Source organism: Rhododendron vialii, chromosome 4a (assembly GCF_030253575.1).
Source record: "Rhododendron vialii isolate Sample 1 chromosome 4a, ASM3025357v1".
In the NCBI taxonomy this organism is placed as follows: domain Eukaryota; kingdom Viridiplantae; phylum Streptophyta; class Magnoliopsida; order Ericales; family Ericaceae; genus Rhododendron; species Rhododendron vialii.
In genome coordinates this window covers 31,872,078-31,899,931 of record NC_080560.1, presented here as the reverse complement: position 1 = coordinate 31,899,931, position 27,854 = coordinate 31,872,078, and the positions used below count along the sequence as shown (strand labels likewise).

The window sequence follows — 27,854 nt, the reverse complement described above, 5'->3', positions numbered from 1 at the left end:
GATTTATGTCTGTACCAGTGCGTACAAACGCCTTTTTGGGCATGTTTTGGGTCATAAAAAAATGATCGGAGCCGCTTATGTTGTTTAAAATACTTTGTTTATGGTCCTTTTAAAAAATAAACTCAATCCGGTAGCGGTAAAAATGTTTACAAAACATCCAACTTTGCTTTAGAATTTAGGCATAAATTATGTAACAAAGTTGAATATTTTGTAAATGCCCTGACCCATATTAGATTAAGCTTATTTTTTGCAAAGATTATAAACAAAGTATTCTAAACAAAATGAACGGTTCCGATTATTTTTTTAAAATCCAAAAGAAATCCAAAAAGCCGTTTGTACTCGCTGGGTCCCAAATTGCAATATGTGCACGATCTGTGATAGAAAGTCTGCTTGGATAAACTTTTCGATAATTTATTCACAAAAGAATATTTCAAATACCCAACCACAGGCCCCTGCCCCCATCATTTTTACCAATACTTAACTCCGATCTAACCAACGGAGAAGGCGTTTTCAGTTCTGTCCCCATCTCACAAGTTGACCAATTTCCAGATCTCTCTTCCCCTCACCACAACCGCCACCGTCACCACCCCTCTCTCTCCCTCCTCCTCCTCCTCGAAAATGCAGAAACTTCCGTTCCCGGCGGCCCTCGCCGCCACCCTATTCCTCCTCCTCCTCCTCCACCCCGCCCTCGCCGAGATCAAATCCCTCAAGATCACCTCCGACGCCCGCTCCATGATCCTGTTCGAGAAGTTCGGCTTCACCCACACCGGCCACGTCGCCATCTCCGTCTCCTCCGTCTCCGTCGTCTCCTCCCTCTCCCGCCCCGACCCCTCCCGCCTCGGCTTCTTCCTCCTGTCCGAGGAATCCCTCATCCAGGTCCTCATCGAACTCCAGCAACAATCCGAGCAATCCCAACCCTTCTGCGTCCTCGACTCCCAGTACATCAACCTCCTCTTCACCTTCCGCGACCTCTCCCCTCCCCCCAACACCTCCTTCTCCCAATCCTACCCAGTCACCGCCCCCAACGAGTACTCCCTGTTCTTCTCCAACTGTGCCCCCGAGAGCCGCGTCACCATGGACGTGCGCACGGAGGTGTACAACCTCGACGCCGGCGGAATCAGGGATTATCTTTCGGCCGGGCTCACGCACCTGCCGTCCCTGTTTTTCGTGTTTTCTGTTGTTTATTTCGGTTTTCTAGGGTTCTGGATCTACATCTGTTTGACGAATAGGAGATCCGTGCACCGGATCCATCTGCTCATGTGCGGGTTGATCCTGATGAAGGCGTTGAACCTGATCTGCGCCGCGGAGGATAAGCACTACGTCAAGGTCACTGGTACGCTTTGTTGGAGATATTGGTTTTCGTTTCTCGAATTCGTTTCTGTTTTTAAGAAAGTTAGATTCTTATGAAGTAATGATTTTGGATTAGATCGTTGAGTTTGTAGAAGTCACTCGGTACGCTTTGTTGGAGATAATAGCTATGGGCTCAAGTTTTTTGAAAGATTATTTACGTAAGTAGGGCTGATAAACAAGATGAACAAGCCGAGCAATTGGTTGTCCGAGCTTGGTTTGAAACATTAAGGAGCTTTAAAATATGTTAAAGCTTAGATTACTTATGAGACAAGCCGATCTCGAACAAGCTTTCATCCAGCCGAGCAATAGTCGATCTTCAGTAGCTTGAACTTTGAATATATGGTATGCTTGTTTGAGCTTGGTTTGAAGGCTTAACGAGGTTAGAAAAATGTTCAAGCTTTGTTTGTTCACGAAACAAATGGATCTTGAACGAGCTTTTAACGAGCGAACACAAACTCGAACTCGAGTAGCTTGGGTCGTTTATCAGCTCTACGCTTAGTTGCGTTTCCCTTTTAATTTGTTTCAATTTTTGCTCTAGTTGGATTTAAAAATAGAATTGTTTTGCATCAGATTATATACATATAAGTAGGGTTGATAAACGAGCCGAGCAATCGGTTGTTCGGGCTTGGTTTGAAAGCCTAACAAGCTTTAAAATGTGTTCAAGCTTAGCTTTTTATAAGACGAGCTGATCTCAAATTAGCTTTAATCGAGCCGAACAGAAGTCAATCTTGAGTGGCTTGAAGTTTGTATATATGGCGAGCCGAACAAGCCGAGTAGTAGCTTGTTCGAGCTTGGTTTGGTTTGAAAGCTTAATGAGGTTAAAAAATGTTGAAGCTCTGTTTGTTAGCATAACAATACCAACTGAAGAGCTGTTGGGTAGAGACCCCAACCCAAAACCCGCACCCCCAAGCACAAGCACGCAAACACAACCAAGCACAAACACGAGAGATGCGAGGAAAAACTTTGTATATGTATTAATCACAAAACAAATACGATATACATGGAAAAACCTCTCCGACACGCCACAATCCGGCTGCCATCACTCCTCTCTCTCTCCCTCACTCCGGTAGCTCTCTGACAGTCTCTCCGGGCATCTCCGAGGAGCCTTCGGAGGAGCCTCTCGCTCACACTCTCTCCTGACCCCTCTCTCTGTCCCTTAGCCGACACGCAAACTGCCAAAAGGCAATCCAAAATAGGGTGAACAAACAAAGGGGTTTTATCCCCTACAACACACCCACTCCATTTGAGTGTACCCAACAATCACCCCCTACACCCAAGTGAGACAATCGTTGATCCGTTCAACCACTCTAGACAATCGTTGTTGGGTTTTGTCCATGAGGTGTTAATGCTGTTTGGAAAAAGAAAAGGCCATAGTGGTTTGTTTGGTGTTGGCCGAGATAATTAATGACCAAGGGAATTAAGAGAGGTAAGTTAGTTGTGTTTTGTTCCAAGGAGGAGAATTTCTTCTGGGCAGTTCAAGAGTCATTTTGTGCTAGAGCTAGTCATGTATTTAAGGTGGTGGTGTGCCATGAATTGTGCTGTGTGTGTGAAAGAAAAAAGGCAGAGAGCATAGTGTGTGAAAAAGAGCAAAATTGTGTGAGAATATTGGTGAGTGTGGGAGAGATAAAAATACCGAGAGCTCGAGAGCTAGAGTAGGGTATTTTGTATCTCATTGCTCTCATTCAATATTAGTGGAAGTTGTTCTCTCTCCGTGAACGTACCCGAGTTTGGGTAACCACGTAATCTTGTGTCTCTTTTGTGTGTGATTGTTTTTCGCTACGCTTCCGTTGTGCGAGTGATCGGGTTTTTTACCCAACAGGAGCTTGTTTGCTGGTCTACGCATAATTAGGTTTCCCTTTTAATTTGTTTTCAATTTTTGCGCCAGTTGGATTTTAGAAATCTTACCTTTTTGCATAAAATCTATGAATCTTGTTTCATTTTTCCTCATTTATTTCTGTCCCTATCGGTGCTGTTTATTTAGATAGTTGTTCATTAGGCAATAGATTCTTTACTCATATTGTTAATTAGAGTTTATTAGGGAGTTTATGCATTAGAAGACATGAAAAAAATAGAAGGATCTATATAATAGAAAAGAAAAATTAAAGAGAAAATTGAGATTTGCTCCACCTAAACTAAAATTTTAACTCTTTTTAGCTATGTGCTCAATTTTGAAGTTTTTTTTTTATTATCAATTTTTGTCATATTTTAGTTTTTTCAGTTTTTGTGCCAATTGGATTTTCAGAAAATAACAAATTTGCATAAGATCTTTGAGTTTTGTTTGATATTTCCCCATTTATTTTTGTACCTTTTGAGTTTTTGGAGATTTTATGCATTGAACTATAAGGGGAAAGAGGAGTAGCCATCTAATTGAGAAGAGAGATATAGACTAGTTAAAGCTTTTTTTTTTTTTTTTGTGATAAATAGTTTTCACTTTTCAATTAGTTTCAATTTAGGGCTGATTGGATGTTCAATAATTAAGTTTTTCACATACAATATAAGATCTTTGATTTACTTTCATTTTTGCCCATTTTTTGGGGTCCATATTGCTGTTTCTTTAGGTAGTTTCTTACTAGACAAAAGAATTGTTTGCACCAAAAAAAGAAAAAGAAAAGAACTGTACTCCTGTCGTGTATTTTGAGTTTGTTAGAGGTTCTATGCATTATAAATTTAGAACACACAATAGGAAAGAGGGAGAAAGAGAAGGAGCCATATCATAGAGATTAGAGAAGAAGGAATAGACTAGTTAGAGTCAGAAAATTGAGTTTTGCACCACCTAAACTGAAATTTTAGTTCTTTTAATTTTTTAGAGTTATTTTTTATTAACTGTTATCGGCTTATCGCATTCTAATTTGTTTCAGTTTTTGTGCCAATTGGATTATGAGAAAATAATTATTTTGCGCCAATTGGATTATCAGAAAATAATGATTTTGCACAAGATCTTTGTGTTTTTTTTCCCGTTCATTTTTTCCCTATAGCTCTGTTTCTTTGGATACTTGTTCATTGGGAAAATCATACTGTACTCATGTTGTACAGTTTTTAGGCATTAGATTTAGGGTACATAATAATACTATAAGTGGAAGGAGGGAGAAAGAGAAGAAGTCATAAAATTGAGAGGAGAGAAATTTAGAGTCGTAGAGTAAACGGAATTCGCCAAACTGAAACTAAAATTCTGGCTCTGCCGCTGCAGGTACGCCTCACGGTTGGGACATCTTGTTCTATATTTTCCAGTTCATCAGAGTAGTGTTGTTATTCACTGTCATTGTGTTGATCGGGACTGGTTGGTCGTTTTTAAAACCCTTTCTCCAAGAGAAGGAGAAGAAGGTTTTGATGATTGTGATTCCGCTTCAAGTCTTGGCTAATGTGGCTTCAGTTGTGATTGGTGAGACTGGGCCGTTTATTAAGGATTGGGTGACTTGGAACCAGGTGTTTTTGTTGGTGGATATAATTTGCTGTTGCGCGATTATCTTCCCGATTGTGTGGTCTATTAGGTCATTAAGGGAGACTTCAAAGACAGATGGGAAGGCTGCGAGGAACTTGGCGAAACTGACTCTTTTTAGGCAGTTTTATATTGTGGTGATCGGGTACTTGTATTTCACGAGGATTGTTGTGTTTGCTCTCAAGACAATCGCCGCGTATAAGTATCAGTGGGTGAGCAATGCCGCCGAGGAGATTGCTAGTCTTGCGTTTTACATGGTGATGTTTTATATGTTTAGGCCAGTTGAGAAGAATGAGTACTTTGTACTTGATGATGAGGAAGAAGAGGCAGCAGAGATAGCGCTTCGGGATGAAGAGTTTGAGCTTTGAAATCTTCAGGAGGAGACTTTCTGATTTGTTTGGCCCTCTTCATTGCTCTTGCAATCACACACTGTGAGTTGTTTAGTGAGTTTACACTTAGATTTTCCATGGCAACTTGGTTTGTTTAACCTCTTGTTATGGTATTTATGGAAAAGTTTGTGTTATTTTATATAGACCTTTGATGTCGTTTGTTGCTAATACTTGAACTGTTACACTGTTAGTTCAATTGTAAACTAATCTTAGTCAATTGTGGGGTTCCTCTGATCATTTTCTTCATTTTATGGTTACTTATCAAAAAAAAAAATTTCTTCATTTTGTGGTTGCCCTCTTTTATACTACATATGTTGTGGAATCCTTGTAGTTAGGTGTTTATGGGGAAAGCGATAGTCTTCTGTTTTGCTCTCTGATTTTTGCCTATGTTATGCACAGGGGATGTCAGATGATTGGACAGTTTCCATGTTGACAGTTTACTGATTGCATAAACTAGATGCTAATGCTACTATTGGCTCACAACAGTTTGATTTTTCCATGAGCATTTTTGTTCAGCACAAGGGTTCATGTTATCCTGGTTCATACTGTAAACTTTGTTCTTTCAGTCCTATGCTTGTAAAATAGGCCGTAATATCCTTCTCGCAAGTTCTTAGTAAGGGAGTCATAATCATTCTACACGTGCTCTCAATGAAGAGTGACAACTTTACCGACGCATTTTGGCCGTTGTCTAACTTGTCCCCTTAGTAGTTGTATACATTGCCTGTGGCCTTTTTGTTTTCACGTTATTCTTATATTACCTTTTTCATTACACATGAGGTTTTTGTCCAGATGTTCTTTTCGTCAAAATAGCTGATGTGAGTGATTTTCCATTGCAAAAACATTACTAAATTGATAGGTGTAGATATTCGTAAGCCTTGCTTTCTTTTTTCGCTAGTTTTCTCTTCCAACTTTGAAGCTAGAACGGGTTCCCACTTTCCACAAATCAACCGTATAGGGCTAGTATTTGGTTGTGTTACTTAGCATATCATTGTGTAACGATCCCAAGTAGCATCAGCTTGATATGTGTCAAGCCACAACAAAAGTTGTGAAGTTTTGGGTATAGAAGTGGAATAACATAGGCAAATGATATCGTAGGGTTGGCCCTTTAGGTAAGGATAGGGATTGTTTCTTAGAGTATCAAACTGGCGGTGGAGACAATTGTGCAGCCTTGGAGGCTTTGTAGTGCACTACAGGGGAGTAATTGTGGTGTTTCTTGGCCCATTGTCAGAAATGTCAGGATAGACTGAGGTTGTAACTACTTTGTACGAGTGCCTTGGGTTGAGTCTCATGTAAGAAGTTTTCCATGAGCACTTGGCATACAATTAGAAACTGAACTCATAGATCTAGATTGTTACTGTTTGCTCTCACATAAGTACCTTTGGCCTTATCCCATTCAGTTGTTTAGTTCCAAGTTCCAGCTAGGTCCTACCAAATACCAACTGTCGTTATTGTTGTGAGGTGAAAACATATAATAGGCAAATGGTCTAAGGTTTTCTTCCCAACTTCACAAAACACTCTCTCTCTCTCTCTGCTAGTGATATGATGAGAAATCCTAATTGGGATGATTCTGCCTCCCTTGTTTTATACATATAGAAGTATAAACTAATGGAATCAAATATTGGTAATCATTGTTCCGCATCATTAAGAAATAGTGAGAGTCTAAACTATAGATATTTAACTCATAAGTTTAAGAAAATGAGCATATTTACATGATACTCACTTTTGAACTTCCACATTTCTCTTTTTCACCAATGCTACTTTTGCGAAAGATACAGATACTTCTGACAAGTTTGGCTTTGCAAGCCAGTCTTTCAGTTTTAATGAAACCCTCTGAGTTTCTCACTTTAACCCTCTTTCACTTGGATTCAGTGTCTTTATACCAAATTTATCATACACGATATGCATATACAATTGTGCCAAGAGAGTGAGTGTTAGGAAAAGCACAGTGAGTGTTTTGAACCTCCCCACTGGAGATATATCCTCTCCACACCCATCTCAAGTTTGTAGACCCATGGGCTCGCTCTTGATTCTGAGAGGAGTTTCTTCAGCCTAAAACCATTGAGGTCAAGTTCTACTGGGCCACAGGATTGAATTAACTTATTGTTGAAGCTTTTTATCTGGCAGGTTTAATCTGAAAATTATGATTATCATCACTAATTATCCATTTTCTATGATTAATACATTTTGGCTCTTGTCTCGATATTCTTCTTAAATGTTCTTGTCCTTGGGTTAAGTTTTTTGCAGGATAGTTTCTATTAAAACTTGGTTTTTGCATGTTAGGTTTTGGGTCAAATCGATTAATTGGTGATATTTCAGTGTATAATACTGAAGTGAGTCTAACAACCACACGCTTAAAGGAAGGTGGTATGTCCGTGTCGGACTCTCCGACATGTGTCCTATTAATGCATCCAACTCAAAACCAAATGGCAATAAGTGGAGAGGCCGCCCAGACTCATATACTAGTTTTGGAGATGATTATTAATTGATGAGGGACAAGCTCTAACATATCCAATACTCTTTTTTTCGTGTCCATAATTAAGAAATACAAATGTTGCACGTGTCCGACACTCCTTCCGCAACGTGTTCAACACCTGTTCGGTGGCTATGACTCACTTGCTAACATATGATTATCAAGGATCTTGGAGATTGACGTATCACTATGCTATATTGGGTTGGAAAAATATTAGTTCCTACGTCAAATCATTTTCAATTCACTTGAATTTTTTTAAAGATTTCTTGAAGAATATTCCAACCGTGCCCATATAACAATATATTTGGATATATAAACATAACCCAGATGTGTCTGTATCCTACATTATAAAGAAATAATGCTGAAGGCGCATGCAAAGTCTCACATAAGATGTTTGTGCTAGGCACTTGCTATGGAAGTGGAAACTGAATGCAACTGTTAGTGTAGCTTGTTGGCTAGCCTTTTCTCTGAGTACCTAGATTGTTACTATTTGCTCTTTAGAGCCTACGTCTAATAGAGAATGCGGACTATGTGATGCATTCTTCCCTTCGAGTCTTGAGCCCTCCGCTGTCATGGTTTCAAGCCCGGCTAGTCTCGACTCCCAATGACTCCATATATCATTTTGAGCTGAAAACATTTACTTTGCAAAGGGTCTTTGGGTGCTCTTCACGACTTAAGATAAACTCTCACCCTTTTTCTTTTTCTTTTTTGATCTGGGATAAACTCTCACCCTGCTGCTATGTAATATATATATCTGCTCGAGCCTAAGAGGCTATGGGATATGATTCTGCTTTCCTCATTTTGTGAAAGAGTTGCATGCATAAGAACTTCTAAATCTTTTATATTTGGTTGACCTTGTGTGGTATTCAGCTTGTGAAGTTGCTTCTGCTTTGCGGGCGTTTAATATACTCGATGAATCAGTTGAATGACCCCCTTTCGGTCTCGTCATATTTGTTCTTCACTTTGATTCCCATAGCATACTCAGACGATGACAATCAGGCTACACTTGTTGGAGTCAAGACAAAGTCTAGCTGAATTCATTGATTTGCCTTACACAAATTAGAGGGATTATCGTGAAGCATTTCTGTTTACCCCCAGGAATGTCTGAGCCATACCATACTTCATATCCTCTTAGTTCTAACAAGAAACCCGAATTTGCCTCTTGATAGTTTTTGTATGAGTAGAGAACCTGGATTCCTTTTTTTCTCTTTCCCCAACGCTGAACACTGGCGTTTTTCTGGGCGGTTAACTGTACATTATAGCGTCTTCTTTTACCATGAGCATTTACGCAGACTCTTGGGTTGATTCCTCCTTCTATGACGACCGTCCTCTGGTTTAGCTCTTTCTTTGAATCGGCTAATTGCACAACGATGAGTTTACTAGCCAGCAGTTGGCTGTAGAGCTTTGATGATCAAGTCAGCCACAATTGCAGAAAGCACAACAATAGTAGAAGTAGAATGTACTACGTATCTGGTAAGGGTTTCGTTATGTACTTTATAGGAGAGTGAATTGACCCCAAGCACCTTGTATCTGACTCGTGCCCTCGTAATGCCCTCATGCGCGCACTTCATCCCGTAGCTCTCTCTTAATCCTTTCCAAGACAAATGCACGTGGTCTGCCGATTAGCACGCTGGTCTCCACCACGTGGCCAAGCAATGCGTGCCAACTAGGTTAGATGACCTTGGCAGTTTAGGCCTAGTCCTAACACCATACGACCCAATGGTTGCATGTGAGCTGTTCCACAGAGTGGTCTCGGAACTCTTGACCGAGTCTGTCACGACCCAAAGGCATACGCTGTTGGATTTTGTTCTTCCCAACTGCCTGTACAAGCCTTATGCCCACCCAACGGTTTCGGGTGCGTATCCTATCATTCAGCCATATAGAGTTTCTCTGCTTTTTCGGCCTAGTATTCTTTTGTTCAGCCCTCCAAGGCTTTTACGCTTTTTTGGTCCAAGTGGAAAGCGACTACCTCGCTGTGAAAATGATAAAACTATGGCACGTCTCCTAATGCTCCTCACAACAACCTAGCTATCAACTGCCATGTACTCTTGGAGATGACGGGCAGCAATTTGAAGCATACTCTCCGAGAGGGCTACAGAGTAAGGAGGGAGCTAACCAAGAAGATGAGAGGCTGATGACCCCTCTGAATGAAGTGAAGGATCTCTTCGCGGAAAAGATTTGGCGGGGGTTTCCTACTAACACGCAGGAGTGACCAAGGGATTAGAGAATAGGAATTCATTGTTCCCTACTGAAATGAAATCATAAGCATCTAAACTTTTGCAATCACCATTTTCTGTGGTCTATTTTTGGGAAAGATATACTACTAGGTTGAATGTTAGTGCTATTCTCGAGACTTCATCTATCGCCTTTATTCTGAGAATTAGGATAATCATCGCCATTTATTTGCGGTCAATGCCTTGGAGCATCTCCATTTAACTCGTTTCACAAACACAGTTTACTACTGAAGGTCTTGGGTGAAATGTTCTTGATACGACATAACTCAGTATATTCGAACTGCACTTGTTAATCCTCTCCTCCAAGAGCTAGCCCTGCCCCCTATATCAGCCACAATAGAAGAGCAAATGGCATCACAAAATCCTTGCATTTTCTCTCAAGCCATACTGCAAGAAGTAATAATCTGTATAGCTAGCAGAGCACCCATACTGCAGCGTTTGCTTCAACTTTCCAAGAGAACAATCTTTTCTTCAACCACGAGCAATTCCAACCCGAACCCGGGGATCCCCCAAAACGACATCGTTTTGGTTCAAGCAAACCCATTCAACAGCACCCCGTTTGGCCTCCCTTTTCCCCTTGTCCACCCACCAAAACGACGTCGTTTTGGTGTGCTGTTGAATGGGTGGTCGCCAGTTATCTAAGTAAAAAATAGGGAACCAACTAGCTAGCAGGCCAAGGGATGACAAAAAGTAAGAGAATGGGGTCAGCTGATCCCATCAACTTGAAAATTCGTTGTTGGAAGTGGATAGAGTAGCTGATTAATGCGTCCCTCGTCATCTTAATGTGCGACCAAGAAGGAAAAAAATAGATACAAGAAGGTAATTTGAAATTGATTGATCCAGAAGACAAATTCTAATATCTCCTGAGGGCATGTTTGATGTCGGAATTGCTATTCTGAATTGATGGTACAACGAAACATGTAGCGTCACATGTTTTTCAGGATTAAATAATCTCACATTTGTCGCATGGGACTAAAGATGAGACTAAGACTTAAGGGATTGCCTAATCCAATACCACTTGAGGTGGCTGCCTCATGATGGAGGGTTTAAACCAAGTGATGGAGGGTTTAAACCAAGGGGGATTGCTGACTTTGCTAAGGGATTTTGGGTTAGTCAGTTCATTGAGCCCGTTGGTAATAAATGGAGGGAGGAGCTGGTTCGCGAGGCATTTAATCAGGAGGAAGCGGAACTAATTTTGGGTATACATTTGTCCAGATTCGTAATGGGTGATTGAGCAGTATGACATTTCACTAGTAATGGCATATATACAGCTAAATCAGGTTATGAAGTTGTGTTAAGGTTGAGGAGGGATGGGCAGTTGGGGGAAAGAGTGAGGGGGAGGGAAGTAACAGGAAAAGAAGGAAGGAGGTATGGAAAAATGTTTGGTAGCTACCGTGTCAAGGTAAAATCCAACATTTTGTGTGGAATTGTTTGCATGATATTGCTCCCGTGAAAGACGCGCTGGTCAAGAGGAGGATGGTTAATGATGCGTTGTGCCCCCTATGTTCAGAGGATAGGAAATCGGCTATTCATTTACTAGCCAGATGTTCCTTCGCATAGATCATGTGGCGACTATCTCCGTTGGGGATTAACATGAGTTCTATTCAAGGTGATTCAGTTATTGATTGGTGGGATAACCTACTAGAGAGGTGGAAAGAGATGAAGGAAAACAAGAATGTGTGGGCTGTAGTGGGTTATATCGTTTGGAGAATTTGGAAATGCAGAAATGACATTTTCAATAATAAACTGTGGAGACTGGATGTGGCTTGCACTGGTGCGATTCACGAGGCAGCAGATTTCTTGAAATTTAATGAACGAACACCAAGGATTGGGGACACTGGTCATCCAACAATTTTGGGAGAGTAAGTTGAATGGAAAAAACCCATGAATGGTCGGGTTAAAATCAATTTCGATAGGGGACTGGACAATCACCGAAAGTCAAGCGGGCCAGGCATTGTGATCAGAGACTCGTGTGGCCTTTTTAGAGCGGCCAGAGGTATTCACTACGGGTATTTGATGAGCCCAGTAGTGTTGGAGGCAATGGCGCACGGCACGAGAAAGTTTGGTCTTTGCGAAAGAACTTGGGTTGCAGAAGGTGCATATTGAAGAAGATTCCCAATTGGTGATTGGCATGATTCAAAAGCAGCAAGATGTCAACACAGCAGTTGGGGTTCTAATTGCGGATGTGACCCGGCTAAGGCAAGAGTTTTGATATACGAGAGTGAGTTTTATTCGAAGGAGTTGAAGAAGATGCATGTTGAAGGAGATTCCCAATTGGTGATTGACATGATTCAAAATTAAGCAGCAAGATGTCAACATAGCAGTTGGGGTTTTAATTGCTGATGTGACCCGACTAATGCAGGAGATTGAAGATACAAGAGTGAGTTTTATTCGAAGGATTGGCAATTCGGCGGCGCATGTTGTGGCCAAAGATGCTGTGAGAGGGAGTGGGATTTGTTCATAGGAATTCCAACCCCCCCCCCCCCCCCCCCCCCCCCCCCCCCCCCCCCGGCTTTTTTCATTCATCATGTGAGGATGAGAGCCCATCTTGATCTATTGGTTTTATTTTCCTGAGATTAATCTATCCTAAACTTTGGCAAAAAAAAAAAAAAAGGGTGGTACATTAGTCAATCCAAACCTTTGTAATTATTTATCTTCCTCCAATGGTCAATGATGTGTCACTCTATACCCCATTTTTATCCCATCCAAACCAAATATAGCACGACTAATCCAGTTCTACATACAATTCGATCAATTTATTATCTTTGAAACCCACATGTCTCATTTATCTCCATCACTAATTCCATGCATCCTTTTCATTCCTTCTAAAAAATAATCCGGCAATCAAACGTCTCTATAACTGTAACTATCTTTGCATATCTATTGTGTTCTTCTGAATTTACTTTTCCATGCAAAGTGCTTTTATAAGTGCTGATAATTAGTAGTTTTTATAATTAACAATCCGTTGGCTGCATGGCTCTTCAGTATTCTTTTTTTTTTTTTACACGGGGCTCTTTAGTATTCAGTCTGCAATTGTTTTTGTCTACCAGATATAAGAAATTTGTTGACCTATACTTGACAATCAGGGACGGAACTAGAATTTTATCCTAGCAGTAGCGAAATATATATTAAAAAAAATAAAAAGATGCATTACAATATTAATAGTCATCGGCTCCAGAAAAAATTAAAATAACATAACAAAAACTATAGTAAATGATATTTTTCATTTGCACATGGAGTATGAAAAAAGACTAACTTTAATTTTGGGTATCGATAATGTCACTCCCCAAATTTATAATGTCACTCTCTAGATCCCTACATGGATTTCCCAAATTGATAACCGTACTCCTTTTTGGGAGTGACATTATAAATTTGGGGAGTGGCATTGTAATTAAATTCCGTTAATTTTTTAGGTTAAGTTATTTTAGGGTTAGAATGTGGATTTTTTTTTCTTAATTACACATCATCATTTATATTATTTCAATTTAGCCCATTGAATATAGTTTTAGAATACTTTTTTGGGTCTCATTTCTTGAAAAAAAACTAGAAGATTTATGACTAGTATATAATAAAAATAAGAAAAAAACCTAGCAGTGGCATGACTATATAAGTTGGGGATAATTTTTTTTTCACATATAATAATTGTATTTTCTAAAAATCCTGCTGTGGCGGTCGCCATCACTAGACCCCCCCGGTCCCATCCTTAGGTCAATGGTCATTGTATGCAACCTACTACATGCAAATGCAAGTTTGGTGTTTTGGCTAAACAAGCCACTTGCATTATTATTTTTTGTCTTTATTCAAAAAAAATTTGCACTTATTAGTTTTGCGTCAAATTTGTTGATTATTGGTTTCTTTCGACGAGAGGAATCGAAAAAGAAAAAAAAAACTATGGTCCAAATTCAAAATTTCTTGAATAAAAACAAAAATCAGCAAAAAAGTCAGTTTTTTCGGCTTTATTAAAAAAAAAAGAGTTCAGACTAAAAATTTTTACTTTTTCAATTCCTCGCATCGAGACAAATCAATAATCCACAAAACTTTAATGTGAAACTACAAATGCAATTTTTTTTGAACAGACAAAAAAAAAACACACACCTACGTAGGCTCTGTTTAATAAAGTTGCCAGTTTTTCATTTTTTGTTAATGAAAAATAAGAAATGAGTTTTTGTTTAAAAATAAAAAATAAAAAATATATTTGGTGACCATAATAATTTTTGTTTATTTATTTTTTGGGTTGTAGAAAGTATTTTCAAAACAAATGACAACACAATTTTTTTATTTCTAGAATTTCCGTAAACTAGTGGAATTGATTATATATTTTGTAAACAAAAACAGTAATATGTTTATGGTGTCTGTTTCAAAAAACATCGAAAACTAAACCAATCCGAGCCTTACGTCCTAATTACTTAAGGTCGACTACATGAATTATTTTCTTCTATTAAGCTCTATTAAAGAGGAAAACCCTAAACAGAGCCCGCTTTTTAGTAGCATCATATTCAATGTTCCTCATTACAGCTTGCGGCACTGTATAATTAAACCAATTATATGAGAGAAAAGTAGTCAAAAAGGAGAAATTAACTTTGGATGAATTAGTTGAGACACTGTCGGGGATCAGAGATGACCTAAACCACCACCACCCCCTTGTAAGTTTCTAACAGTCAAACATAGTACTGGGGAATCTCAAGGTACAAATGTTTGATGTGTCTTTTCTGTCTCCATTGATTGCGGTAGGTAGCTTCTCTCTCTCTCTCTCTCTCCTCCTTCCTCTGTTGCAGGCACTGCACGTTTGCATAGAACAAACATGGTCACACCCTGACCCTGTCTTTAGCTGGCCTTTGTTTTCTCCTCATATAATTAAGCATGTTTGCTGGATAGCAAAGATGTTCAATCAGGTTTTGTCTTGTGACAATTTGACCAAAGGTAAGGTTCATGTGTGTGATAAGATGCCTTTTATGTTCATGATGGACACTTTTGTGTGGCTGTTTTGAAGAAGACACTACTGAGTACTGACCTAATTATCGGAGCACCGTTAAGGAGTACCAAGCTTATTGGTTTTAGGTCTGTTCCGTTTTCTCTTAAAATTTTTTTTTTTTAAAAAATAATTTTAAATTTAAATATAATAAAAATAAAAAATAATTTTTTAAAATTTTTTTCACCGTTTAAAAGATCTCAATGTAATCTATTACATAATTAAGATCCATATTAATAGAAAAATTATTTGCGTAAACACATGTTTTTTAATCTTAAAATTACCTTCTTTTTCTTAAAGTTCTTTTTTTTTAAGAAACCGAAACGGCACCTTAATAGCTGCACGAGTACAATACACTATATATATATAGTATCCACATACGAAATCTCCAATCGATGGGATATAGATATGAGAGTATTGTAGATGAAGTTAATGGTTGTTTAATAATTCAACTCAGTACTTAAAATTGAATGTCTTAAGTAATAAGTTACCATTAAGTTGGTTTGATAACAAAATTTCATCATACTTGATATTTTAAGTATAAAATGTATGCTTAAAATTAAAGTTACAAAAAATTAAGTAGCATGGTATCTACTTAATTATGACTGAATTTGTCAGTATAGTTGCATATCACCCATTCCTTTAACACCGCCACCACCTTCCACTGTCACCGCCACCACCTTCCACCATCACCCCCATGCCACCATTGCTGCCATCCACGTACCGCCGTCATCAATATCACCACCACCACCGTCACCACATGTACAACCACCACTCCACTGTCACTACCATTATCGCCATCACTGCCACCAACGTACATCACCACTAATCTATCGTTGCCACCATCATCACCACTTAACCTCTGCACCACCACTACCATTATCACTACCATTGCCACCACCACCATGCCACCGCTGTTACCACAACCATCACCACTACTATTTCGTTATCACTGCCATTATCACCACTCCACCACCACCACACCACCACCACCACCACCATGCCACTGTCGTCATCACTATCACCGTCGCCACTACCATCACCACTCCATCGGCTATACCACTGCTCACTATTGTCATCACACCGCCGTCTGTCTTCCGCCACCACCACCATCGTCATCCTTCCACCACACCATCTCTATAAAAATCACCACCACATCACATTCACTACAACCATCACCACTACACTACCAACTTCTGCCGCCACCATCACCATAACTGCCTTCTCTCCACCACCACTTCTCGATCTCCACCACTACGATTACAAACACATGACATTCTTGAGTGAAATTAAAAGGGGAGTGATTTCTGCACTCCTCAAATTGTTAACTGCACTCCCAAGGGGAGTGTGAAAATCAATATGGCGTTAATTTTCGCACTCCCCAAATTGTTAACTTTGGGGAGTGCAAAAATCAATATGAAGTTGATTTTCGCACTTCCCTTTAGGGGAGTACGGTTAACAATTTAGAGAATGCAAAAATCACTCCCCAATTAAAATAGAACAATCACAAATAATTTAAAGCTGGATACATTAGTCTTTATAAATAACCATTTTTCTAGTTTAGTTCTTACTCTCTCCGTCCCTTTTTAAGTGTCCTGCTTCGTAACTCCAACTTATTAAAAAGACATCATCATTACACCTTTCACATCAACTTTTTCCTCCACTTTCCTTACTTACCCATCATCATTACACTTTTACTCACTAACTTTTCAAAATAAAATCTACTTTTAAGGACAAAATAGACAATACACCAACTTTTACCCCCCTAACTTTACAAAATGGACACTTATTAAGGGACAGCCCAAAATGAAATACTGGACACAAAAAAAGAGACGGAGGGAGTATTATTTTTTATCAAACCTTTCCTTCCACTTAAAATACTCCATTCTGCATTTAGTTTTCAACACTTAATTTTTCAGTTTTCAGTTTTACCAAACAACCCCTTAATGTTTGGTAGTTGTTACTTACCCCCCAAAAAAATGTTTGTTAGTAAATGGATAAAGTGGTTTCTCTTAGAAAATTTTACCACTAGAAATTTAAGGGAGGTTATGTTGTGGAATCGTGCCCATAGTTGGAAGGAATAAGAGAGGGTTGTCAGGCGTAGAGACCCAATTCGATCAATTCATTCTTTCAAAATCCAGAACATCATATAATGCAAAAATTTACAAAAGAGTGAAAAAAAATATACAAAAATTTACACCCCAAAAAAAAAAATTGGATAAACATTTTTTTGACCTAAAAAAGTTCCAACCAGCACACAATATATAGTGACTTATTGGAATGAACAAGATTCAATGACAGGTGGTTTCATTATTTTCCAGAAGATTGAAAATCGCATGCATATATAACAGAAACATACTCTCAACAAAAGCAGTAGAACTTGCAAGATATAACTAATTAATTGAACAACTCTTCTCACTTGCCCTTATAATCCACAACATCTACACTAACAGCGCAGGATAGCAGCTTATGGAGGAAAGCACGAAACACGGTACACGAGAATTCCTTCACTCTCCTCACCACCATCACACACCGCCACCGCCTCTTTCCGCCGGCCACAAGCTTTGTCCTCCTTCTCCTCCTCCTCCTCCGGCCGCCACCAACCGCGCTGATCTCCCTAACTCGATGGAAGCACTTGTCGTTCTGTTCAGGCACCAACTCTTTCCTGCCAATGGTACTGTAGCTTCTTAGGTACACCTGCCTACAGGAATTACTTTTCACCAGAACCCTGGGGGACTGATTTTTACCCGCTCCTCCTTCTCCTCCCATTGGATTCACTAACTCCATGGTGGATTCTGGCGACTTGTAAAGGTTCATGTAGGTGCTTCCGATGGGGAATGTGGCATAATTGTTTAGGCAGTCTGATATGCGGAGAGAGCTCATCCTTTGTGGTGGTTTCTGGTTTGTAGGAAAATATATGTAAGAGAGAGAGAGAGAGAGAGAGAGAGAGAGAGAAGCTTTGTTGTTTGTAAAGAAGTAGTTGTTTTAATAGATTTCTTGTGATTGGGTGGATGGATTTAGCACCATTTGGCAAATTACATGTGTTTCCGCAGTTGTAGTGCTGTTATATGCCACAATGTGAGAACTACTGCAAGGTGAATGATGGAATGGGAGAGGTTGTAGTGCACCCATCTCACTATATCATGTAATGCGGTTGATCTGATCGTTTATTTTGGTGCGGACGGCTTGAATTTAATCCGAACTCCTACAAATCTTAGCCGTCCATTGCCAAGATGGACGGCCGAATTGACTGCACTACAAGTGTAGTCCGGGAGTGCACTACAGCACCCCGGGCATATATATTCAGCTCGAAGCAATGCTAATTGCACAAGTTCGAACCATCGTCCAATGCATGTGATTCCTTATTACTTCATTCCTCCCAAAAAGTTAGACACTATCACTATTTCAATTCTATGAAAAAATTACTTATATTATTTAATCCATAATATTCTTTTATAAGCAATATGAATCTTATTTGATAAATTTTAATTTATTCTATTGAACAAAGTTCGGAAAATCGCATAAAACATTATGAATTGAAAGATATATACAATTTAAAAATAATGCGTATTTCCAAAAGTGTCCAACATTATGGGACGAAGATGGTATTTTATTAAAATCACCTACATCAAATAATTCCAGACACACCTATATCAAAATCTCTGCCTAAATAATATGTGCAAATAGCTATCCAATATATAGAGAGAGTCTATTGACTAGCCACATTGATTTTTAGGGTTTTTTTTTTTTTTGGAGGAGATAGTGGAGTTAAGGGCTTCATCCTCTATATATAAGGGTGTTTTTTTCTTAAATTAATTTGCGTATGTTTTTTCCCTTTATTTTTGTAAGTTTTAAGATGAACTTCTGGATTAATTCTTTGTCTTCACTAAAAGAATCTAATAAGTAATTATGATGGGGAGATAAAATAATTTCACCAAAAACAAGATTCACAATTTACGAATTTATATCTCCAAAAAACAAAATTACGAATTTACTGTCTTAGTATTTTTCTTTTCTGAACTTTTTTTTTAACTTCGCTCCCTGTATTCTTATATTTTTTATCAGCGCTGCTAACCACACAGACAATTTATGCACAGATTTTGTTGTGGGGTCCACCATAGATCCCACACAAATGATCCGAGCCATTCATTAAATGTAAAACATTTTTCGATGGTCTCCGCAAAAAATCAGTTCAATCTGATACCTATAGGTGCTCGTTCCAATCATCTAAATTTTCATTCAGATTTTCGGATAATGAAAAGTTAATCGAGTACCTATAAATATCGAATTGAGCTGATTTTTTAGGGCGGACCCTTGAAAAAATGTTTTGCATTTAATTAATAGTTCGGATTATTTGTGTGAGACTCATGGTGGGCCCCACAATAAAATCTGCGCATAGATTGTCTGTGTAGATATACTTATTACTCCCTCCGTCCCAATTTGTTGCGTATATTTTGACTTTTACATAATTTAAGGAAAGATTATAATTACATTAACTGTGTCAATTTTACTATTTTACCCCTTTATAACTTATGATTTTTTGTCAACTTTCTTGTCATGTCATTAATTTTCTTCACTTTCAAATCAAGTTCAAAATTTGAATTTGGGAGGGAGAAACGAGAGGCAATATGGATATCTAAAATTGAAAAGTTTGAAATAAACACATTATTTTGGAACATTTCAAAAAGAAATAAAGATACAACAAAGTGGGACGAAAGGAGTATATTTTTTATTCCAATTATTTTAACGAAAGCTAAAAAAGTTTAGTAAGCACTTATTTTGTCTTTAATGTTCATTAATTTAGTTACCGTCGCACATATACCAAATTGCCCTCCATTTCCGCTGCAGTCTGCAGACTTGTCGAACCGAGAAAAAGGCGCCTTGGGATATTCGCGAGGATTGAAAAATGAATTCATCTAAAGTACATGATTCAAGGGGGAAAAAAAAAAAACTGTTTGTTTCCCAGGAAAATCTGCCAAGAAAGTACTCAACATTTCAATTTCCCGGCTTGTCAATTTTGCTGTTGTGGGGCAAGACCTTAGTGTCTAATCTCCCATCATGAGCACTTTTTAGTGGGGCTGGGGATTTGCATTATGAAGAGGCATTACAATCACGGGTCGTTGGTCCACTGAATTTGTTTTGAGTGGATATAATATGAGGAAAAATATATTAAAGAATTTACCAATAACATACCAATGGAGTATCAACAGGCAAACGAGGTCTACTCTAGGCACCGTACAGATAATTTGAGTTATTCAATAATTTTTTTAAAAAAAAATCGAGTGGAGTTTTGAAAATTAGTTCAATCCGATATATGTAGGTGCTTGATCCAATCTTTTATTTTTTTATTCAGAATTTGGATCATCCGTGCGGGACCATGAGTGAACCCCGCGTGCTCGTCAGTATCCCATCGGTATGGGGTGGTCGGTCCCCTTAGCATTACGGTATGAGAAAAAGATGGATGTATATAGGGAAATATGATATAGATGGCGTGTTTGAGTGATTTATAGAAAATCAGATATGTATATGCTTGGTTTGTTTTGGGGTGAATATGAGTAGGTAGATATAGAATTAAAAGACAGTGGTGACATTTCTGTAATTAAGGGAGCGGATATAATAACATCGCCTCTCCCCCATCCTTATTATATCCGCAAGTAGGCGAATATAATTATATTTGCGGTTTATATCCGGTCCGGGTGACAAACACCTTATATAAGTACTTCAGATATATTATTTGAGTTAGGTTCCGGTGAGGGATCCCTCATTTTATTAAAATGCGGGACTTCCCTTCCCGATTGAATTTCGATGATCCGAGCCGCTCAAAGTGATCAGAACGAAATTTTAAGGGTCCTGGTAAGAAATCAGAAAAAAAAAGACCAGGAAGGGCTTCATCCGAGCAGTTTTCATTGAACGGTTCAAAAATAACTGCTCGGATGACGCCCTTCCCGGTCATTTTTTTTGCAGATTTCTCGCGGGGACCCTTAAAATTACGTCTGCACACATTGAACGGTTCGGATTTTCAAAATTTGATCGGAAAATGAAACCCTCATTTTAACAAAATGAAGAATCTCTCACTTGAAAATTCCTCCATATTATTTAGGATAATAACATATCCGCCTCTTATATACTGTCAGCAAACGGGCTGTCACTTTGTCCAATCCTTGGACACCCACCTGAACTCACAAATTACTGACTGCTTCATTGTGGCCAAATATGGGCCGAACTTACAATCTTTGCCATTTAGTTGTGGCCTCTCTCCTTGAGCCCATGGTGCACCCCATATATATTTGTCTTTTCAATACAATACTGGATAAGGTTTGGACTTTGGACAACTTTGGGTTGCTAAATGCAAATTTTTTATAGTTTTTTTTGAGAGTTTTTCTCTTGTTATTCTTTTGAAAACTTCTGCAACTTTTCTTGGTATTTTTTCTTGTTGAACATATATAATATGAATGGAGTTGAATATTCAGCTGTTCTCCTCCTAACAAATGAAAATAATAATACTACGTATCAGTAATTTGCTAGAGACAGATTTTGTGTCACTGGATAATTACTTGGATTCTTGTAATTAGATTACTTTTAACAACTACAACTAAATTGAGAAATAATATAAGCATACAAGGGCAGAAGTGACAGAATTAAATTGTTAGCTAGTAGAGAGGCGTGCCGGCCGCTAACGAGTGTACAATAGGCACCCTCAAGAATGACCAAGTCCGGATGATCAACTGACCCATATTTTAAACATATTTTTAGTATTGTAGTAGTTTTTTTTCAAAAAAAAAATCCTTCAAATTATATAGATTGGCCACCCAATGTCCTTTTAAAAATCTTACATCCGCTCATCCAATATTTTATGAAAGAAATCAGTAGTGATCCTTCAAGAATTTTTTTACAAAAAAATAAATTCTACTCTCTCGATCCCTTTTCAAGAGTCATACTTCATAAATTTAACTTTTTTATGGGGACATCATTATGACATTCTAAAAGTTACAGTATTTACACTTTCCAGAGTTGAATATTCAGTTGTTCTCCTCCTAACAAAGGGTACGTATTAGTAATTGCTTGTGACAGATTTTGTCTTGGATTCTCGTAATTAGATTATTTTTAACAACCATAATTAGTTCATTGGTTAGCATTAATTGCTAATTGAGAAGTACAACGGCATCTCTAGTGCATGAGTTAAGAGATGTACGTATTAAGTAAGAAAAGTACTGATCAACTTAACTAAACTAAAGCCATTTTGGTCTTCCTAGTGGGTTTGCAGCTTGCTAAACCCTTGGCTAACTCTAACCAAAACTAACTGTTCGGTTAGCTGTGCATGTCTCAGTAGTGAACTTTTGTACAAAGGAAGAGTAAAGAAATGTACAGAGGGGCCCAAAATATTGCTTTCATTTAGCCGTTGCATATCTTGATCAATCTATTCCCGTTAATTGTATTTCAAACCCTCGTATTTTGAAATACAAAAACAGAGCCTAGTTTTTCCTATAAAAACAGCTTGTTGATTTCAATCCCACCTCGCAAACTCTAGAAAGAATGAATCCAAGACCCCCATTTTTTTTGACACCCAACCGAATCAACATTTGAACTCCCAACAGTTTGATCATCCCAACTCATTGTCTGAATATCTCTACAACCCACAATGTCCTATCCCTCCCTACTTTCCATGCATTTGTCTCTGGGCAATCTCAATTTCCTACTCATCCTTCCCCAAATCCTGATGTGCAATCTTACCATTTCTCAAACAAGGAACAAAGGCTCAAGTGGTTCATTCATAAGGAAAGAAATCCAGATCCGCGTAAGGAGGAAGATGAGGCATTAGTAAGGCTTGGGTGCGATGCGAGTCCCGGAAGATTACCAGTTAGTATTTTTCAAAACAGAGTGCATGGAAAGGAAATGGTCTCATAGACTTTATATCATTTTCTCATGGCCGTTGGGTTCTGGCCGTTGGCATGGGGCAGATTACCAAAGTGCGGTTGGAAGAAGAAGTGGCCGTTGGGTAAGATTAGTGGGTCCCATTCCATTAAAAAATACAATCTCTTCTCGAGTTAACCAATATAGACGTAGGAAATTGATATTCGTGCTTTCTTTTTTGATGCAGGCGCTTCATTTTGTTCATAAAGTTACTAATAACTGTACGTTGAAAGTAGAGCGCCTACATCAAAAAAGAGAGCGTGAATATCAATTCTCTAGATATAACCCATTAAAAATGAAACTCTTTTTTAATTGCTAGCTAAATTTTTAACACGTAAAATAAGGTCCCACATATGCTTAATTAGGTGTACACTTAACAAACAAATTTTAACTCTCCCACTACAGACGCTCTAGGTATGGAAGGGTAGAATAATTGCTAGCTAGTAGAAGTGTACTTGCCGAAATCCTAGTCCTAAATTAACGGGTTGCCCCAAGCGAAGGGTTGAGATTGACGTAGTATAATATCCGGTAAGATAGGAGTCGAATCCACAGAGACGGTGATGTGTGCTGACTAAAAACCTCGGGTTATTACTGTTTAAATTGGTTCTTAGGTAGCCACCCCTTATTGTTCGGCTGAGTTTAACTAAACTTGAGAAATTATTTGATTTTTTAAATAATTAAAAGGAGGTACGGTCGTAGGGTTCATAGCACTCGCAATCAGTCTCGGACTCATCTACTTCAATCAGTATTCTTAAAACGTTTGACTTTAGAGAGAAAAAGCTACCTTGAAAGATGCGAACCTTTATGGTCGCTGTTTACCCATGCACAATGGAGAATGAGTTTTGGACCCTCATTCCCCCGTTCACATGGGCTCTGACGATGCCCGGGTTCATCTAATGGATGTACTTTATTAACCTAAAATTGCTTTTTCATTATTATTTTGAAATAGGAGCAGAATGTGTACGATTTGGTCATGGTGTACTAATCACCCCACGACTCTACCTATATGATTATTTACTCATTATTAAGCAAGAAACAAAAAAAACCCTAGTTTGAAACATACTTCTATTACGCGAGATGAAAAACAAACAAGAAATATCAACTAATCAAATACCAGCAAATAACTTTTATTAAGAACATAAATTAAAACGAGCTATCGAAGTGTGAATAATTGAACAAAACTTCAAATACAATTTAAAAGGAAAAGGGCTCGGAAGAAAACTATCGGAACAAAAGAATCGTCTCGGCAGCCCCGTTCTCAATTCATGTTTTGCGTGCCGTCCTTTCTTTCGTGCTGCTTCCCTCTTATAAGCCATGTAGCCGACAATGTATCGAGGATAGAAGCCCCTTCTTTTCCTCTTACAAAAGCCCTTATACGATATCATTAATTTGGGTCCATTCATTTCCTTCGATAATTGAGCAACTAATTTCTACCCAATTGGGGCTTGACCCAATTCCCTTTTTACTTCAGCAACACACTTGTGCACAGTCAAAGAGAATCAAATTCTTCAAGCATTTAACATTGGCCCCATAACATACAATGGGCCCGCCATTTAATTTACTCCAGTTGATTGGCCGTGGGTTGCAAAACAATCTCCAAACTTGTCGATTAATAAATCTTTGCACTACTACAGTCCATTCGAATGTTAAGCCTCCAAATGCCTATAAGCACAATAATCAACTATTAAGCTCTGAGTAATAATATAAAGGAAGACTTAAATAATTATCCTCATACCAAAACGGACTTATGTTTCCATCCTGCTCAATTTTAACATTTATGTTTTCATTCCAGCATTTAAATAAATCCAAAATTGCTCTTATTTGATTTAATTCCCTTAGTTTTGAGTACTATATAGGGCGCAAATTTTCGGCATGAAAACATAAAATTTGAGGTCCTAATTGGGACTTTTTCCTATTTGAACCGATAACAAATCCCTAAATTTACGATTACCAAATAGTTCTCATATTCATCATTTAAAAAAAAGAATGGAAATACCAAAGGGGTGCATCAAAAACATCTCTGAGACAAAACTCTAGAACTTGCGTTACCATCCTCAATCCTCCGTCTTCGCTATCCTCCATCGCATCCTCAATACTCCGTCTTCTCCGTCCTCTGTCGCCGTCCGCCATAGTCGACATCGCCGAAAAACACTATCAGTGAAGAAGAGGACAATTTTTGCATTACCCGCAAGTTCATAAGTAATCCGAACTCGTTTTCTATGGATCCACAATTACACAAGAGTCTGCCATTAATAGGTAGGATCTGTGTATATGCGAATCTAAAGATTTAGACCACTACTCTTGCATGTACTACTTAATAATTTCTTGAAGAATTGCATAGTGCTATACGAAGCAATGGAGAAAAATAGTAGTTGTATAATGCTATACAGAGTTTTTTTTGAATTGCATAGTGCCATCGCAAGCGGTGGTGCAGCCTACTCTACCGCCGCAAGCACTGTCGAAGGTGGACGGGGTTACAACGGCGGCAAGCAGGGTTGGGGTGGTGGATGGTCTTTAACGATTATTACCCTCCAAATTTCATGGTAATTAAATAGTACGAATAATCTACCATGATTTCAAATGTTTGAGTTTTAAATTTCATCTGTAAAAAATAGATTCATGTATTCATCATGGTGTATTCATGAAATATTCATGGTGTATTTTCCAACTTATATTTGTATTTTATGATCATGTATTCAAGGTGTATTTTACCATCATGGTGCATTGCTTAAACAAGCCATGAGAACAATCATGGTAAATGGTAAGAATAATCTACCATGATTTCGAATGTTTGAGTTTTAAATTTCATCCGTAAAAAATAGATTCATGTATTCATCATGGTGTATTCATGAAATATTCATGGTGTATTTTCCAACTCAGATCTGTATTTCATGATCATCATGTATTTATGTATTCATGGGTCGAATAGTATGATTCATGTATTCATAGTGTATTTTATCACCATGGTGCATTACTTGAACAAGTCGTGACTTGAACAAGCAGATTTCATGGTAATAATATGAATAACCAAAAAAATGTTTTGAGTTTTAAATTCCATCCGTAAAAAATGAAAACCAAATCAGTGGGATTTGGTTGTTTCAAATGTTTGAAATTTTTAACTCTTTCCTTTTTGTATCCCTTAGTAATTTTGATAGAAGATATATCCAATCCCATTAATTTAGGAAAGCAATATACACATCCATATTGGATATCTTATTAAGAGGGTAAGATAGGTAATTCACCATCTGAAAGGATGAAAACATAACCCCGAAAAGTGGGCATCATATACTTATGTGAGATGGTTTATATATTGGGATGGATATTTAAAAACTCCTAATATAAACAGACTTAGCAAGGATAAATTAAGGGCGCTTATATGAATATTCACGCGCCTATCAAAGTGTGTTGGCCACCAACGAACGTACAATAGGCACTAGGGCTGTTACGAACCCGACCGAACCGAAAAAACCGACCGATCGGTTCGGTCTTCGGTCGGTCCAAGGGAGTTTTTTTTCGGTTCGAGGTGGACCGAACCGAACCGAACTTAGGTCGGTTCGGTCTCGGTTTTCTGGAAATCTATACCGACCGAACCGACCGAACCGAGCGCGAATATTATATATTTATATATTTATATAAATTGTTTTAATCTTCTGGCTCTTATTGTTTTGAATGGTTAACTTTTGGCTCTTACTTTTTTTTTTTTGGAATTTCATTGCTTGATTTATTTACGTTTTTGCAAAATTTTCCAATCGATTACTCTCTCTGTTCTAAATTACTTTAACTCCTCCAAGTTATATACACTAGTGTAGAAATATTTCCATTCGATTGAAAAAAAAAGAAGATGGTGGAAGAGTACTTGTAAAAGTTGTAATTGTTTGAGCATACTTGTTGTATGTTTTTTTTTTTTTTCAATTGGTGTTTGAAAAAAAAAAATATAGGTACAAATTACGATGGCCCAAATGTGAAAAAATGGCCCAAACATGGGTGATTGACTTTAGGTTGAAAATTGCCCAAATATGGGTGAGAAATATGTGAAAATGACCCAAATATGGGTGAAAAAATGGTCCAAACATAGCCCGTAGTCTATTGTTAATTTTTAAAAACGGCCCAAACGGCCCAACTAAGGCCCATTTCGGCCGGACCGAACGCCCCGAAATCCCCGACCGAACCGAACTCACCCCGAACAGAACCGAAATTAATACCGGTCGGGATCGGTCTCCGGAATATATACCCCGAACCCGATCGGGGTGCGACAAATCCACCCCGAACCGAACCGAACCGACCGAATAACACCCCTAATAGGCACTCTCAAAATGACTAAGTCCGGATGATCTGCCAACCCATATTTTAAATATATTTTTAGTATTGTAGTAGTTGTTTTTATTTAAAAAATCCTTCAAATTATATAGGTTTGGCCGCCCAATATCGTTTTAAAAATCTAACAATCATCCAATATTTTATCAAAGAAATTAGTAGTGATCCTTTGAGAATTTTTTTACAAAAGAATAAATCCTACTTCCTCCGTCCTTTTTTGAACAGTCCTACTTCATAAATCAAACATTTTATGTAAACATCATCGTTACACTCTAAAAATTATAACTTTTCATATTTACTTTTTATGAAGACATCATTATTACACTTTTACCCATTAATTTTTTAAAATACAATCCACTTTTAATATAAGGAAATAATAAGTTAACATGATTGTGATAGTTGGGTATATTCAATGTTCATTTAAATAATTCAATATAAAAAAATTGTGCAATATTATTCGCTCTTTTATTCTATACATTAAATTATTATGTATTAAATAGGGACATATTTAAAAAATTAATACTCCCAATTAAATTCGCCATCATTTCTATCCATAAAAAATTCGTTTCCCCAACAAGGGCAAGTAAATATTGGATGGAGGGAGTATGTGTACACAAGAGTGATAAATGACCACATGAATGATGAAAGCATTTTTCTGTCATTAAAAACTTTTATTTCTCCTAATTATTGCAGTTCAAGATCCTAATCCTGCATAAATTATTAATTAGGACACAGTATCCCAGATCTATCGATCGATCATATAAACTGATCGACTATCCAG

At 38.0% G+C, this 27,854-nt stretch overlaps 2 protein-coding genes across 2 annotated transcripts; one reads left to right on the top strand and one right to left on the bottom strand.

Moving 5' to 3' along the window:
- The first annotated feature begins 413 nt into the window (after positions 1-413).
- LOC131322258 (protein CANDIDATE G-PROTEIN COUPLED RECEPTOR 7-like) lies at positions 414-5,412 on the top strand. The gene is made up of 2 exons (XM_058353503.1): positions 414-1,333; positions 4,538-5,412. The coding sequence occupies exons 1-2, from the start codon at positions 619-621 to the stop codon at positions 5,152-5,154; spliced, it is 1,332 nt and encodes a 443-aa protein (XP_058209486.1). The 5' UTR covers positions 414-618; the 3' UTR covers positions 5,155-5,412.
- A 10,582-nt stretch (positions 5,413-15,994) lies between these two features.
- Positions 15,995-17,731, bottom strand: LOC131323914 (uncharacterized). Its single transcript, XM_058355750.1, has 2 exons — positions 17,300-17,731; positions 15,995-16,102 (listed from the first exon to the last, which is right to left on the bottom strand). Exons 1-2 carry the CDS (start codon positions 17,729-17,731, stop codon positions 15,995-15,997), a joined length of 540 nt encoding a protein of 179 aa, XP_058211733.1.
- Positions 17,732-27,854: the final 10,123 nt, after the last annotated feature.

What these genes read in the sequence shown, in the direction of transcription:
- LOC131323914 (XM_058355750.1), bottom strand. Translation starts at nt 17,731, where the DNA reads ATGAGCTCTCTCCGCATATCAGACTGCCTAAACAATTATGCCACATTC. An exon ending in ATAAGCTGCTATCCTGCGCT is followed by an intron (nt 16,103 to 17,299) that starts GTTAGTGTAGAT and finishes TTGTAATCGTAG; the next exon opens with TGGTGGAGATCGAGAAGTGG.
- LOC131322258 (XM_058353503.1), top strand. Translation starts at nt 619, where the DNA reads ATGCAGAAACTTCCGTTCCCGGCGGCCCTCGCCGCCACCCTATTCCTC. An exon ending in GCACTACGTCAAGGTCACTG is followed by an intron (nt 1,334 to 4,537) that starts GTACGCTTTGTT and finishes CTGCCGCTGCAG; the next exon opens with GTACGCCTCACGGTTGGGAC.